The sequence below is a fragment of the Haemaphysalis longicornis genome, unplaced genomic scaffold (assembly GCF_048455015.1).
Source record: "Haemaphysalis longicornis isolate Haplotype H1 unplaced genomic scaffold, Haemaphysalis longicornis Haplotype H1 scaffold_1, whole genome shotgun sequence".
NCBI lineage: Eukaryota > Metazoa > Arthropoda > Arachnida > Ixodida > Ixodidae > Haemaphysalis > Haemaphysalis longicornis.
The window spans coordinates 350,743,887-350,758,497 of NW_027526203.1; the positions used below are offsets into that span (position 1 = coordinate 350,743,887).

General features: G+C 47.9%; 1 protein-coding gene across 3 annotated transcripts in view; it reads right to left on the reverse strand.

Annotated features, from left to right (window-relative positions):
* The window catches only part of Mh (DNA-dependent metalloprotease SPRTN), a 47,045-nt gene that overhangs the window by 9,450 nt on the left and 22,984 nt on the right, over window positions 1–14,611 (reverse strand). For all 3 annotated transcript variants that reach the window (XM_077685842.1, XM_077685841.1, XM_077685843.1), the window contains exons 5-6: window positions 12,975–13,049; window positions 12,593–12,836 (exon numbers count right to left, since the gene is read on the reverse strand). In XM_077685842.1, coding sequence (XP_077541968.1) covers window positions 12,593–12,836; window positions 12,975–13,049 — 319 coding nt within the window. The remainder of the gene's footprint in view (window positions 1–12,592; window positions 12,837–12,974; window positions 13,050–14,611) is intronic.

Sequence of the window (14,611 nt, forward strand, 5' to 3'; positions counted from 1 at the left end):
ATAGACCAGTGGTTCTCAACCATTACTGCCCCGGGGACCCCTCTGGGGCTTGCGAAAGTGACGGGGGACCCCATGATGGAGCATATGTTGATCGGTGTCGTAATGTCAAACACTTTGTACTTGCAGCTTACGTCGCCCACACACTTATCCGATTCCCGCCTTTTCTGCTTGACGTTAATGACGATGCGCGTCATAATGCTGAACAATTTGCTCTTGAATCTATAAGTCTGCCTTTTCTGTGTCTGTTTCTTTTCTTCTCATAGCTGGCGCGCCGTGCAAAAAGCAGATGTTAAAATATGTGCTACGCGGAGAAACTAAGCGTACACGTAATGTGGCGAAGCCACCTTTTTGCACTGCAAGAAAGTGCTAGTTAGTAAAATCGAGAAAAATATGGCGGGAGGGGGGGGGGGGTGTAGCTTTGAGCGAGGCTTGGCGGACCCCTCAAATGTTCTCGCGGACCCCCTGGAGTCCGCGGACCCCCATTTGAGAACCACTGGCATAGACTGGCTCAAATAAACACACTTTTCATCATTTATCCGGTCGATAAAGCAGTATTTAGTTTATAAAGCCTGAAAAAAGAAAAATATAATACCATGCAACAATTGCGACGGCCACAGCAACTATCAGCAGTGACGTGCATTCGAGATGGGATGTGATTGGACGATGCCTAAGAATGGAATACAAACCAGTTTCGGTTTTGGTTCTCTGAAACAGCATGCTTGGCATCCGAAGTTTTCGTTGCCTGGGCATTCTCGATATCTCGGGAACCGCACTCCTCCGCGTCACCGGAGACGCTCAAATGCGAGGTGCTTTGCCCCAATGTCGTAAGAGGCGTGTTCGCACCAGGACAGAGTCGGCTGATTCGGCACTGTGCCGACAGCAGTCGGTGCTTATGTGAACACCATGCCAACGAGAACTCACCAGCGCGTCAATGTCAGTCTGCACGCTTTCTACGAACCCGCTTGCGGAAACAATGAAGGTTGTGGCATAAAATGGTGAATTCAGTATAGGAAACATTACCCAAAAACAAATAAATCAACTTATAACAAAAAATTAAAAAAGTGCTTCCTGGGCCTTGGTTTTACGCTTTACAAAAATGTTTTGGTTGATTTATATGCCTCAGTACCTATATTAACTTCACTGATTCTTCTCCTGCTTTTAACTGGACTTAGATTTTTCTACAAGCGTACCAGTCAGCGAAGCATCACAAGTGCGCTTGTGTGGAGTCATTTGGACTTCATAGACTATACTAAGCTTGATACAGTCTACAAACTACCAGACTAAAGGCACATTCTTCCAGGCACAAATCGTGTTAAACTAACAGACTAAAGGCACATTCTTCTAGGCACAAATCGTGTTTTGGTTTAGTTTGAACTGAGTGAAGAATTGCGACGACCCACCGACGGCCAACCGACTAAATGCTGGGCCGACCAACTCTGTTGGAGGGTCGGCGAGCCATGCAGTAGTGCAGTCAAGCCAAGCCATATCAAGTGAGCGTCATATATAACGTCATAGGAAATTGTCAAGGAGGATGTAGAGAGGACGACAGCATTCTCGAATTGATTTTTTTACTAAAGTCGCGTAAATGCACTGAGTGGGGTCAAAACATGGCCTAAAGACTCCAGGCTACAATTTCCGCAAGTATACAGGATGCCGGAGCTTCAAATAATCCTTCGGAACAAATTAGGCGGTAAGAACGAGAACAGTGTTGACACCCTAAATGACAACCTAACAACGGAAATCACAGAGTCAACAGCGGCTACTGGAGAAGCAGCATGTAGAAAACAAAGTGGAAAACTAACACAGCAAACGAAGGAATTTATTTTGAAGCGCAAGAACATGAAATTGTTGAGTACAGTGGATTAAAATGAATTAGTGGAGCTGTCAAAAATTGATTAACAGAAGTAAAACAAATGTCATTCGAGGAAATGTTGGAAATAAAAGGAAACTTGAAGGTAACACAGAGGAAGCTGGCTACTGGCAGAGACAGAGAGACGAACATTACACACAATATGGACGAGATAATAAAAATAGCAAAACAATTCTACCCCAGGCTATACGCCAGCAACGTTGGACCAGGGGAAACTATTGAGCTTAGCTTACGATGTTCCGCCAGTAACTAAAGAGGAAGTAGGAAAGGCACTTAAGGGCATGAAAAGAGAGAAAGCTGCAGGCAACGATGGCATAACCATAGACCTTTCAAAGGAGGGTGGAGATATAATACTTGGAAAGCCCACTAAACAATTCTCAGAATGTTTAAGGACTTTAAAGGGACCCAATGCCTAGAAAAATGCCAACATAGTTTTAATGCACAAGAAGGTAGATAACTTATCTTAAAGGGGTCCTGAAATACCTTCTGCCGATGCATGGATGTACATCTAACCAAATAAAGCAATGTATCAGCAATCTCCTCCCGCAAGAATTCTGTTAAAACGATAAGTATTAGCTGAGAAATCGTAAATCAAAAACCGCGAATTATCATCGCGTCGCATTTCCTCCTCCTTTTAACTTTTTCTCCGCTGTTGACGGCGCGCGAGCCTTCCCTCCCATGATGCTGCGGTCCTCAGCAGTGACGTACTTCCGCTATTGCACTCCTCAGACTGCCGTCTGCTATGGGCAACCTCTTTTGGCTTTTTAATATTTGTTGACACCATGGATCCCGCACTCCGCTCAAGGCTGGAAAAACGAACGAAAGAACTGGCCGCATGTGTGCGGCCTGGCCTTGCCCTTTCGCGGTGTACGTTGCTGCAGTTGTTATCGGTGGCACGTGACTTTTTATCGGCAGTGAAATCGCAGCCGCACGGGGAGGATCGTGCGCTCATTCCCTTTGGTGCACCGCGCACTGTTTATCCAAAAAACGCAGTCTCAGATGTGGTAATTCCTACCGGCGGCATGTGAAAAAGACATTTTAAACTGATACAGAACCCTTGCACAAAACGCGCCGGTTCGGACTGCTTTATCAGTGGCGATGAACGGGAAGGCGCAGAGCAAACCAGCGGTGCACTCGAGCAGCGTGCGCCCGTGTTCTGACAAGCTGCACCCATATATTGTGAACAGTAGTAATAGAGAGTTTTGGAATAACGCACGCAGCCGTACGCAAACAGTTAGCAAGCGCTATTTTTTGCATCGTTCGCACTGCGCATGCCCCGTTCGTTAAGACGCTTCTGTGCTAAGCGGACAACAGAATAGCGGATGCTGTTTCAGCAAAATAAGGTGCGTGCGTGAGGCCGCTTGCGTTTCCAACATGGCGGCAAGTAGCACGACAACCATCCACGGTTACACTCTTCTATGGACAGTAATTTGCTTCCGATGAACCAAGTTCTTTGCCCCTGTGTTTTTAAATACGTCGAGTGGTTAGCACGTCGCCCTCACGCAGATCTGTATCGTCGTAACATCGCTGACTGTCTGAACGACGCTTGCAGCTAAGCTAAGCCAGAGACCGAAGCTGTGTGTGTGTGTGCGCGGGTGCATCGCTTCCTGTATTTTTACAATGCCAAATGCATAAGCCCGTACCGGCCAACCAAGCCCTCTCCTACTCTGGCCACTCTCCCCCAATCGGTAGCCTTCCCAGCGCTTCAATCATGTGACCAGTTCAGCTTGGGGCGACGCGTGGTGGAGAGCGGCAACGTTGGCAAAACATCATAGAGTTAATACTACTGACTCAAAACATGCTCCGCCGTGGCTCTGAGCTTCCTAGCACTGGCACGAGCGCCATTTCTTTGACAACCTCAAACATCGGTTGCCTTGGCAACAAGGCACAAACCGCTCTCGAAGTCAGTTACGGTTGCGTGATCCCAGTTCAGCTCGGGGCGCCACCTCGTGACATGTGGGCACTGCAGGCGTACCACTCACTCCCATTGGGAAGTGCGCGATGTGTTTGGCATTACAGGAGGCAATGGTGTGTGTGTTGTGGACGAGTTTGTTTCGCGATAAAATGCGACGTTGTGCTTCTGCAGGTGGATAGTGCTTCCCATGGTCTGGATTATCTTTGTTGAGCGACGTACGACTCAATCTCACATGGGGTATGTGCAGTGTGTGTGGCTAAAAGCCTTCTCGGCTTGCGCGCCAGAGTTAAGTGACTTGCTGTTCGTCCCTGCAAATCGCGCCCAAGGTGAGTGCCAAATTTAAGAAGGGCAGGAGGAGGTACCCGATCGTCTGTCAATCGCGGTTCAGACTTGCAACGCATGTTGTGACGTTGTGTTAGTTCGAAACGCATCTCTGGATTGTTTTGAAGTTGAATAAAATGTATGCGTCAAACCCGGGTATTCGGCTGAGGGCGTTCTCTGCGATTGCACGAAAGAAGTGCCACAGGGCTTCAACGCTTTCTTTATGGAACGTACTCAGGCAAGAGAATATCCATGTCATGTTATGGTTTGTATTGTTGCATTCAATACAAATGGTTAAGCATTTGTTTACACTTGTTTGGATAGTCGTAAACTCTCCAAGCACTCCGGCACTCCGTTGGCAGATCAACCGGCGAGCCGACGCTGACCAGACGACACATCTCTTTGCTGGAAGTGCGTGAAAAATCCACCCAATAGCAGGATATCTACCTCATGACGCACACCTGGGAATTGATGACGTAGACATGTGAATAATACTTGGCACAGATGACGTTGACGACCCAATCTAACGATTGCGCTAGTTCATTTAGTGTTCTCAAAACGCCTTTCAGGGCCCCTTTAAGAACTACCGTATAAACCGGATTATAGGTCGACCCGGTATATAGGTCGACCCCCTACCTTGAGGTGGGAAAAAGTTGACAAAAAAAATAATTCGGCACAGAAGCGCACTCACAATGTCTATATTTATTTTCGATGCCCGTCCGTCACTGCCACTCACTATGCCTGCCGAAGTCACTCGTCCAAGCTCTCAGAGTCGTCCGAGGATGACTGCTTCGCACTGTCATCTTCCATGCCATCAGGCGCGTTGCTGATGGAGCACTTCCTGAACGCTCGTGTAACCATGTCGTCGGGCAGCGACTGCCCAGAGAAGGACACCCAGCTTGACACGGTCGCAACCGCTATCCACTCATTGCACAGTTCGCGGAGCCGGTCCGCACATGGCCTCCGGAGCGATCGTGAGTGAAGTTCCCGGACGAAGTCTGCCACTTTGTTCTCCAACTCGTGGTGCACCGCTTGACGTCCACGGAACGATCGGTTTCGGGGGTTGCACGCGCACAGCTTAGCTTTCTGGCTCCGCCAGTACCGCACACTTTTCTCCGAAACGCCTAACTGGCGTTGCGCCGCCATATTCCCATTCTGCTCGGTGACTCAATCGCCATCAGCTTAAACGCCGCAGTGAACTGGTGTCGACTGCCGCCACTCATCTCGGAACAGAGACGTACAGAAACGTACGCACGCATGCACAATAGACGAGTAAAAGACGAAAAACTAGAGAAAAGCGAAATCAAATTAAGGCCTGGGGCCCTATTCTCGACTGCACAAATTGCTGACAATTCAGGCAATTTACCGGAAGTCTTTTCTGATTGGCTTTCAATTTTGGTCACGTGCTTCCGGTTGACAAAGCGGTTGTGTGTGCTGTAGTCATTTTGACGTTTCATGTCGTTTACGGACACCAGTTCTAAAGTTTGCCTTATTTCTTGTTACTAAAGGTGCATAATTCTTGGCCGGCAATGAAAAACCACACTAAATACAGCGGACATGACAACGTAAGCCTGTCTTTGCTATTCAACAACAATACTGCTTGTAATACACACCCCCTCTGTGATTGGCTGAGAAGGCGTGACGTAATTTAAACACTTGGCGGGAACAATTACGTCATGCATTGGCAACTTCAGCCTGCATAAAAGTGACGCAATGCTACGTAACAGCTTGAAAATCGCAGCTGCTTTTGTCGCAAAATACAAGCAAAATAGGGCAAACTATTGCCCCGGCTTACGGCACCGCGAAATGTGCGGCAATTTGCAGCAGGCGCAGTTTCGCATGCGCGCTGTTTAAAGCCTGTTTCCTACTGATACAAATTGTAGTTTCAACTGCTTCCAAGTCAGCGATCATGGAACATACAAATAACATGCAGTATTTTGCTTTTATGTTTGGCAATGAAATAAAAATTATTTGTTTGGCGTAACCGCAACATAAGAGGGCAGTACAAGCCTCTCCATGACAAAGAGAACCCAATGCATGGCATTTGTCCATACTTGTCCTATTAAGCTGTTGGGTCACATGATCGAACTCAAGAGAAAAATAACAATGAAAAGTGACTATTTAGTTCATTACAGTGTTGATTGCAGTCGAGCTTGACGAATGAGTGAATCGGCGACATCGGTGCGCCCCACGGTTATCAGGCGTAGCGCTTCGCTGCTCTTATGTGTCATAGAAGCGATGGTCACGGCCGTCTTTTTCTGTGATCACACCTTAAACTTGTAACATAGCAGCAGACGATGGCGCGGCGGCGGTGGCGGCAGGGAAGTGATAATGCAACAAAGCCTGCATTGAAGCAGAGAGCCCAGCTATGTTAATAAAAGCAATTGAAAGAAATAAATAGATACGGTAAAAAAATTGTGTGATGTTCTTTAGCTCGACATCCGCCTTTCGCTCGCTTTTGGATCAACGTTACTCGATCGCCTTGTGGTGTTGGCGCCAAATTTGACCTCCAGAAATGTGTTTTTCTTGTCAGCCTCAGCTACCGCCTTAATTTTTATAGTACATGCCAAGTGTTTTTATATCTTTCTTGCACAATATTTGATACCTTGGTAGCGATCTTTATGAGTGACTCGTCAAATTACACTGCATGTCGTCATAGCTATAGGTGCAGCACGTCACTGATTGCTTATATCATGCTTACGTAAAAAACATGGGCGAAATGCCGGCAATTTGTGCAGTCGAGAATAGGGCCCCTGATAGTGCTTGATTGATTGATTGTGGGGTTTAACGCGCCGACGCAACGCAGGCGATGAGGCGCGCCGTAGTGGAGGGCTCCGGATTAATTTCGACCACCTGGGGATCTTTATCGTGCGCCGAAATCTCGTACACACGGGCGTTTTTGCTTTTCGCCTCCATCAGAAAAGCGGCCGCCACAGCCGGGAACCGAACCCGCGACCTCGTGCTCAGCAGCGCAACGCCTTAGCCACTGAGCCACCGCGGCGGGTTCCCCTGATAGTGCGAGAGAGCAGTCCGACACAAATGGCGATGGGAACGGACTACACTTGCACATTGTTGCCAGACAACGATTTACATTCTGCCAATGACCGCCATATAAGACGAGGGGCGACTTTTGTGCGGATTTTTTTGGAAAAAAACTCTACCTATATTCCGGCTTATACGGTAAAAACCTATTAGCCTTCTGTTGATTGCATACAAGCTGTTTACCAAGTCAATAGTAACCGCATAAGCAACAGCCTAGACTTCCCAAAACCCAGGGAACATGCTGGGTTTAGAAAAGGGTACTCTACAATAGATCATATCCATGTCATCAAACAAGTAATAGAAAAATGCGCATAGGATCACAAGCCACTTTACATGACTATTATAGACTATGAAAAAGAATTTCAGTAAACACTGCCACAGCGATGGGCACCTTAAAGGACAAAGGAATAGAGGAGACCTACCTACGACTCCTACAGGACATATATGAGCAGTGCACGGGCAGGACAGTCATTCACAAGGAAAGAGAAAACTCTTGACCCGAAACGGGGTGCTACAGAGAGATACCATCTCGCCAAAATTGTTCACAGCATGTCTGGAGAATGAATTCAGGAAGCTTTACTGGGAAAACCTAGGTTTGCGGATAAACAGGGAATACTTGAGCCATTTGAGGTTCGCAGACGACATAGTCTCGCTCAGTGAATCTGCTGAGCGACAAAAAATGGTTGAAGAACTAACTAGTCGGAGAGTTTCGCCGTGGGTGTCGGGCGCTTCGACACACCAACTGGCGCGGGCCCTGGGACGAGCAGCGCAGAAATGAAACCCTGCTCACACCAGATGTCCTAACGGCCACCACATGCGGATGGACCCCGACGAAGACGACTCGCTTTCCTCCCTTCCCCTGGTCCTCGGTGGCAAGGGGAGGGGACGATAAACAGAGGAGACGCGGTCCGGGCGCAGGAGAGCTTGGCCCGTTGTCTTCGGGCTCCGCCCGAGCATTGTGTCTTAGCCGCCCGTTGGGCTGTAAATAAATGTACAGTTTTGTATCGGAGGCTGAGTTTGTCGGTTGAAGATACCCGGGGTCAGATCCTCAGCGCTACTGCGGCTTGGAGGAGAAGCCCCGGGGAAAAGAACATCACGAAGATAACTGTGGGGCTTTAAGATAAATATGAATAAATCTAAATTAATGATAAATAAACATGCTAAACGCGTCCTTTTCAGCATAGGCAACAAAACACTGCAACAAATACAAGAATATCAGATGGTCAGTGCTGACCCCAACCACGAGAAAGAAAGAATAGTAAGCTACCTCTATCCCTAAAAAAAAGGTATTCAATCAATGCATCCTGCCAGCGATGACATACGGAGCGGATACTTGGCACCTTACTAAAGGACTAGAAAGCACACTTATACCTGCCCAATGTGCCATGGAGTGAATAATGATAGGAATAATGTTTAGGGACAGGAAACGAGCAACCTGGTTTTGGGAGCAAACTCAGGTAGGAGATATCATAGTTCAGGTTAAGAAAAAGGAATGGACTTGGGCTGGCCATGCAGTACGACAAACTGACAACCAGTGGACCACAAGGACAACAGAATGGACACCAAGAGACGGAACTAGAAGAGGAAGGCCATTAACTCGATGAAGAGATGAAATAAGAAAATTCGGAGGCAAACAATGCACTCGATCATCACAAGACAGAAGCGGGTGGAGAATCCCACATACAAATCACTCCAATGTCCCTTTAAAAACGGCAATAGCTCATGTAGTGTATCACTCCGCCGAAGCGACAGACCTGGATGTCAACATGCGCGTGCATTTTGAAATGATATTGAGCTTAAAAGAGCCATGAAGACAAAACAAAAGTTTGTTCTATTGGAAAGATTAGGTGTTTCATAGTACCCCAAGCGTTTTCCCGGAAGCAAACGATTTATTCACTGAGAAATAAGGGAATTTAAGCCAATTTTTTAAATCTCCCACTAAATTGTACATTTCATGACGTGAACAATGGCATCATATGAGCCGGTACATGAAACAGATACTTAGTATGTCAACTACATATAGCACCCACACGCGGGAATCAAACAGGAACCGAAACTCGTGCCGAAACAGAGACGGCGGCCATTTTAAAAATACTAGTATAACCTAGTACACCCGCAGCCCTAGTCATGGAATCGCCTGATCCGGTCAACAAAGCTCTCGCTGAGGAGCTTGGGCTTGCATTTAACAACCTCACACCACTTGAACGCTCAATGCTTCTAAGCGCACGGGCGGCAGGAGTTGTGGGATACACGGATGGACTGGAAAGCGACCATTCCACAATACCCACAACAGACGAACGCCCTGCCATCCGTCGGCACAGCTGCCTCGTCAGCCCCGTCACGACGGACGAATACAGACTGGAACGTATGTGCCGTATTTTCATTACGGTTAATAATAGCTGTAGCAGTATCGCTTATGCCAGTTGGCCGGTATCGTGTATGGAAAGCCGTTCGCGCGAGCTCTCTGCTCCGACCAGAAAGATACGAGCGTTAACGCGCGGTGTGTATGGTAGTTTTTTTTTCCAAGCTCAGAGCGCTTTAACAACGATTTGACGAAGTCGGCGACGAGCGACGGCATGTCCCAGGAGTGAGCTAACGTAAGGGTCCCTGCCATAATCACTTCGTCGGAAATGAAGCTAGCACACTCCTACTTCCTTTACCTCCCTTTCTCCTCCATTTGCAAAGTTCACAAAACGTAGCCACTTGCTTCGCCGAGGTTGTTCGTTGGGCAGTGCATGAAAGGAGATCTCTTCCCCGGCGGGGATGTCGCACTCCCTCGATGATTTGCCCGTACTACATGGGCATTTCAGGACGCAGCAGCGAAATTTCATTGTAAAGTACTCAAACAAACTGAAGTTTTCAGTAGTTGCAAACTGAAAACGAGCTCGCAACGACAGCAGCAAGCCAACACGACCACCATTCCGAAACTTCTGCGACGAGTGGCACTATCTCGTCGCTGCTTGCTGTTCCTTACTCCCCTCGTTTCTACTTTTACCTTTGCTGGTTGGCGATATGACGCCAACCTCCTGTCAAGGGATTAAAATACCAAGCAAGGTCGCAGCCTGTGGTCGCAGCTGTGCGTGCTGGAATGGTTCGTTGGCCCCGAAGAGTCTCTAACCCGAAAATTCGTTTGCGCGACGGCGAGATGTCCAGCTCGGCCGGCGGTAGTTTCGTACGCATTGGCGTACATGTTTGCGTATAGCTCACCATGCAAACTGGTAAGCCCTGCCTAACTTGCGTTTGCTTTTGCCAGCCTCCGCCAATCGCAGAGCATTCTAGTATGACATCATAGGTTCTGTTGCGGGAAATGAGCTAGTGGGTCGCATGGTCATTCCCTTTTTTCCTAATTATGTAGCTTATTTGAGCGAGGTTTGCATTAAAAGTTGTGTCAGTATGGTTCTAACGAGGCACTCTTTCGAATGAACCAAACTTGTGTTTTCTCTTCATTGCTCCTTCAATGCATAACAGTTTCTTCTTTTTCACACCTAGTTTTTTTCTTCTTGTCGTTGCTACAGGAATATATAAGCAGATTAAGTGCGAAAAATCACGAAAACGACTCGTGTCACATTCAAAAGTCTCACAGTAGGGCACTTTTTTGCGTCGCGCAGAGTAACAGCCAGCTGCGGTGATGAGGCGCACAAGGCCAACTTCTATTGTCGTTCTTAAAGGGACAGACAACTGATTTTTGTCGCGTATATGTTCTCTAGCCCATATGAAAGAGCGTTTTGCATAGCCGGGTAACCACAAGCAATTTCTAAACAAATTGGCGGAAATAATTTTAATTTGGCACCAAACTTCCTGAAATCGGAAGGGTGGCGGTTCGTAGTGTCGAAACTTGACACTACAATGCGCGTCCCTGTCACGTGAGCTGCAAACCTAGCAGCTACTGTAACTGCTGAAACGTTTATTTATGTATTGAAAACCTTTTAACACAAGTATTTGTACAAGGTTAAATTGTATATGTATTTCTAAACATTACTTTGAAATTTTTAAAGACATGCCGCCCGCCGTCACTGAGTGGCTCTCAGTGTGGCTAACTGAGCCTCCATGCCCAGAGTCAACGGCACTGTCCAGTAAACAGACCCAGCGAAGGAGCTTTGACGATTCTGCCTGAGTCAGGGGCGTTTGTTCTGCCAAAATATTTGATTTCAGTATCCAAGTAAGCCAACGGCAGCTTAAAAAAAAAAAAAAAAAAAAAAGTCGCGCTTGGGGAGAATCCCTACTGCTACCACTCCATCGCAGCCGATCTCCACCACCTCATCTGGCACTGCCCCAAGTTTTCTCGATTTCGTACATTCACTCCCCCACACCACGACACCTCTACCTACATCGACCCAACATCCCTCTCACACGACACACTCTTCGAAATCGCCATTTATGCCACAAAGAGCGGCCTAGTACGGGCAATATAGCAGTGGTCTGCACGACTCCTGAAGAGAACCCTTGAAGCCGGCATTATAAGAACAGTGCTCCGTCCTCCCTTCCCTTCCCCCCCCCTCCCACCCCCACCTGGCCTTTGGCCATCCTATCTAATAAAGTTTGCAACAACAATGAACTTCCCACCCCCACAACGTGAAGCCAGATTCTACCTATCATCTATCCCAACAGATGGCACATTCATGCAAAATAGACCGTTGCATTAAAAAAACGCATAAAGGAACAGGAAAGCCTGCGATTCAAACTTTTTTAGCTGGGGACAAGTTTTTAAATATAGTTTTTCATTTCGCATACAGACAAAAGTATGTGGCCATCAACAGCGATTCCGAATGCGACGTAGGCAATCGCTGTAGATATATATATATTTTTTTTTTTTTAAGGGGGGGGGCTACCGCAGTATCCCGGAAAAGATGCCGGTGCTCGTTATGTCATGGTTGCCAGCATTATTTTTGGGGACACATACGGCTCGGTCTAAAAATTTCGATTTGAAAAGTTCTAGGGCGTTATCAGCAAAACCGTTTCTCGTCAAGGTGCTTTAAGTGATGCCCTTTCAGTTGGGATCGAGAATATATACTCGACAAAAATCAGTTGTCTGTCCCTTTAAGTTGTCTCCGAGTACAGCTGCCTGCTGCCACTTTGTGTGGTGCATTGTTTTGAAGAATATTATAGTAAAAAGTTTTTTTCCCCCCAAACACCTGGACATCTAAATTAGCAGGAAATTATTTCTGTAATTAATTCTGTTCATTTGTTTCTATTCTGTGGAACTGCTTTTGTAAGATAAGGTAATCATGAATAAAGAGTTTAAATATCCTGCAGTGTCGTAGTGCACTACTAGCAGAAAATTTCCATTGAACGTGGAAAAAAAGAAGAAAAAAAAGAAATAAGAACCCCCGGCAGGGAGTGAGGACCAGCCATTAAAAAACTCTCCAGTGAAAGGGTTAAAATTTGAAGGAAAATATGAGAGAGAGAGGGGGTAGGGGTGGTGAACAGCATAAAACTGCACTAACCTCGGGCACTTGCCAAGGGGGCCCCCTTCCGTTTGCCTATGCCAGGCGCGGGCCCTGCCACCTTGTGGAACGTTCCACCACAGCTGCTCTGGTGTTCAGCCCACCAGAGATCTCGGGGGGCAGGTGCCCGGTTCACGGCCCGCCTGACGTAACCGAAGTAAGGCCGTCTAGTCTGGCAGGGGCCGTCACACCGCCACTTGTGGATGCGGTAGCTCTCCACTTCATCATGAAAGTCATGGTACACCTGATCACAAAAAGAAAGCACCAGTGGCTCTGACAATCAGCCCACGTGCGCTATTTTTGTGCACACACACAAAAAGTGCACAATATTAGTGTTTTTCCCGCTTAATTGCTCCCAGCCTGCAGTGCTCCTTAAACTCACCGTAATCTTTGCTCCACTGGCTTCATTAATGCGCTTCATGTGTTTGTGAAACTCAGGTCCATGGCCGGTACGATCCTAAAAAGCACAATTATGAAGCCATCAATGTACCAAACCATTTCTGCAAACAGTAAAACATGTTTACTTACATCTAAACACACAACCTGCACAACCAACTGGGCAGAAAAGGGGCCAGCAAAGCCCCACAGCCTTTTCCCATTACAGCAGTGAACCTTTAAACTACTTCACTTGCCACAGCAATATCACAATGAAGAGGAGCAGGCTTTGTATGGATGAAGAAAAACTGAGGCCCCACATAATTCTTGTACACGAAATATGCCATAACTTGGAAGGACGTGCTGCTGACTGAACAGGTACAGTGCTCACGGATTGAAACGCGACACTGCGAGCGCGTGGTCGCCAATACATGCAGCGCCGCGCGTGGACGCGCGTGGACGCCCGTGGAAGCAAGGTGTTGCATTGTGGTATACCACGCAGGTGCAGGTGAGAGCGTTTTGAATGTAGGCTTAATGCTTCCAGTTGCCCATGAGCGGGACTATGGTTCCCCGCAGCGACAGCGAGGCGCTGCAAGCCTGGAGTGCTGGAGCACATTTGTGCGCAGACGGTAGTCGCCTGGCGGTGCACGCAGCCAATTTCGTGACATCGTCTGCGCGCACGCTCTTGTTACGCGTGCCCTTCCGATGTGGCACAGATAATGTGCGTGTCACGCTCATCTGAATGAAACGCACGTCTGCACAAAGGAACGCCAAATTTTATTGCAGGACGTAAACCAAGAAAAAAAAAAAAGAAGGAAAGACGCATTTGCAGGCACGTCCGCGTGTAGTACTTCGTCGGCTCTCCTCTCGCAGCCACGTCAGCCGTTCCGTGTGCTGGACTGTCGTACAGGCAGGTGGTAAAGGTAGACCAAGCCATCAGCCTCTGCCATTTCGCTGCACCGCCGCCCACAGGTTGACCGCGGAACACCATTGCGGTGGCCGACGAGAAAGTTTGCTGTTCCTTCGTGCAAACGTTCGTTTTATTGAAATGAGCGTGACATGTACATTTTCCGTGTCGCATCGAAAGGGCACGCGTAAAACAGCGCACGAGCAGACGATGTCGCGAAATTGGCTGCGCGCACCGCCGAACACTACCGTTAGCGCACAAACGCGCTCCAGCGGTCCAGGCCTGCAGCGCCCCGCTGTCGCTGCGAGGAACCACAGTCCCACTCATTTGCAGCCGGAAGCAGTAAGCCTATGTCAAAACGCAAAACGCTCTCACCCTCGCAGTATACCACAGTGCAACACCTTGATTTTATGGGCGTCCACGGGCGGCGCTGCATGTACCGGCGGCCACGCGCTCGCAGTGCTGTGTTTTAATCCGTGAGCACTGTACATTTAACCAGCACAAAGGTGAGTCTGACACGGGACAAAGGTGAGTAGGGCATGCCTAAAAAATAGTACATTTCTTCAGTAACATACTCAATACCCCACGACATTATGTTTTCTATACTGATACAGAGAGTGATGTAGCCAGAAATAAAATTCGGGGGGAGGCGGGGCTGTCAGGGGTGGAACAAGGTACAAGTGTTTGGGAGCAGTCCTGGGAGCAAAACTGCCTTTTGGAGCAGGATTGGAGCAGCC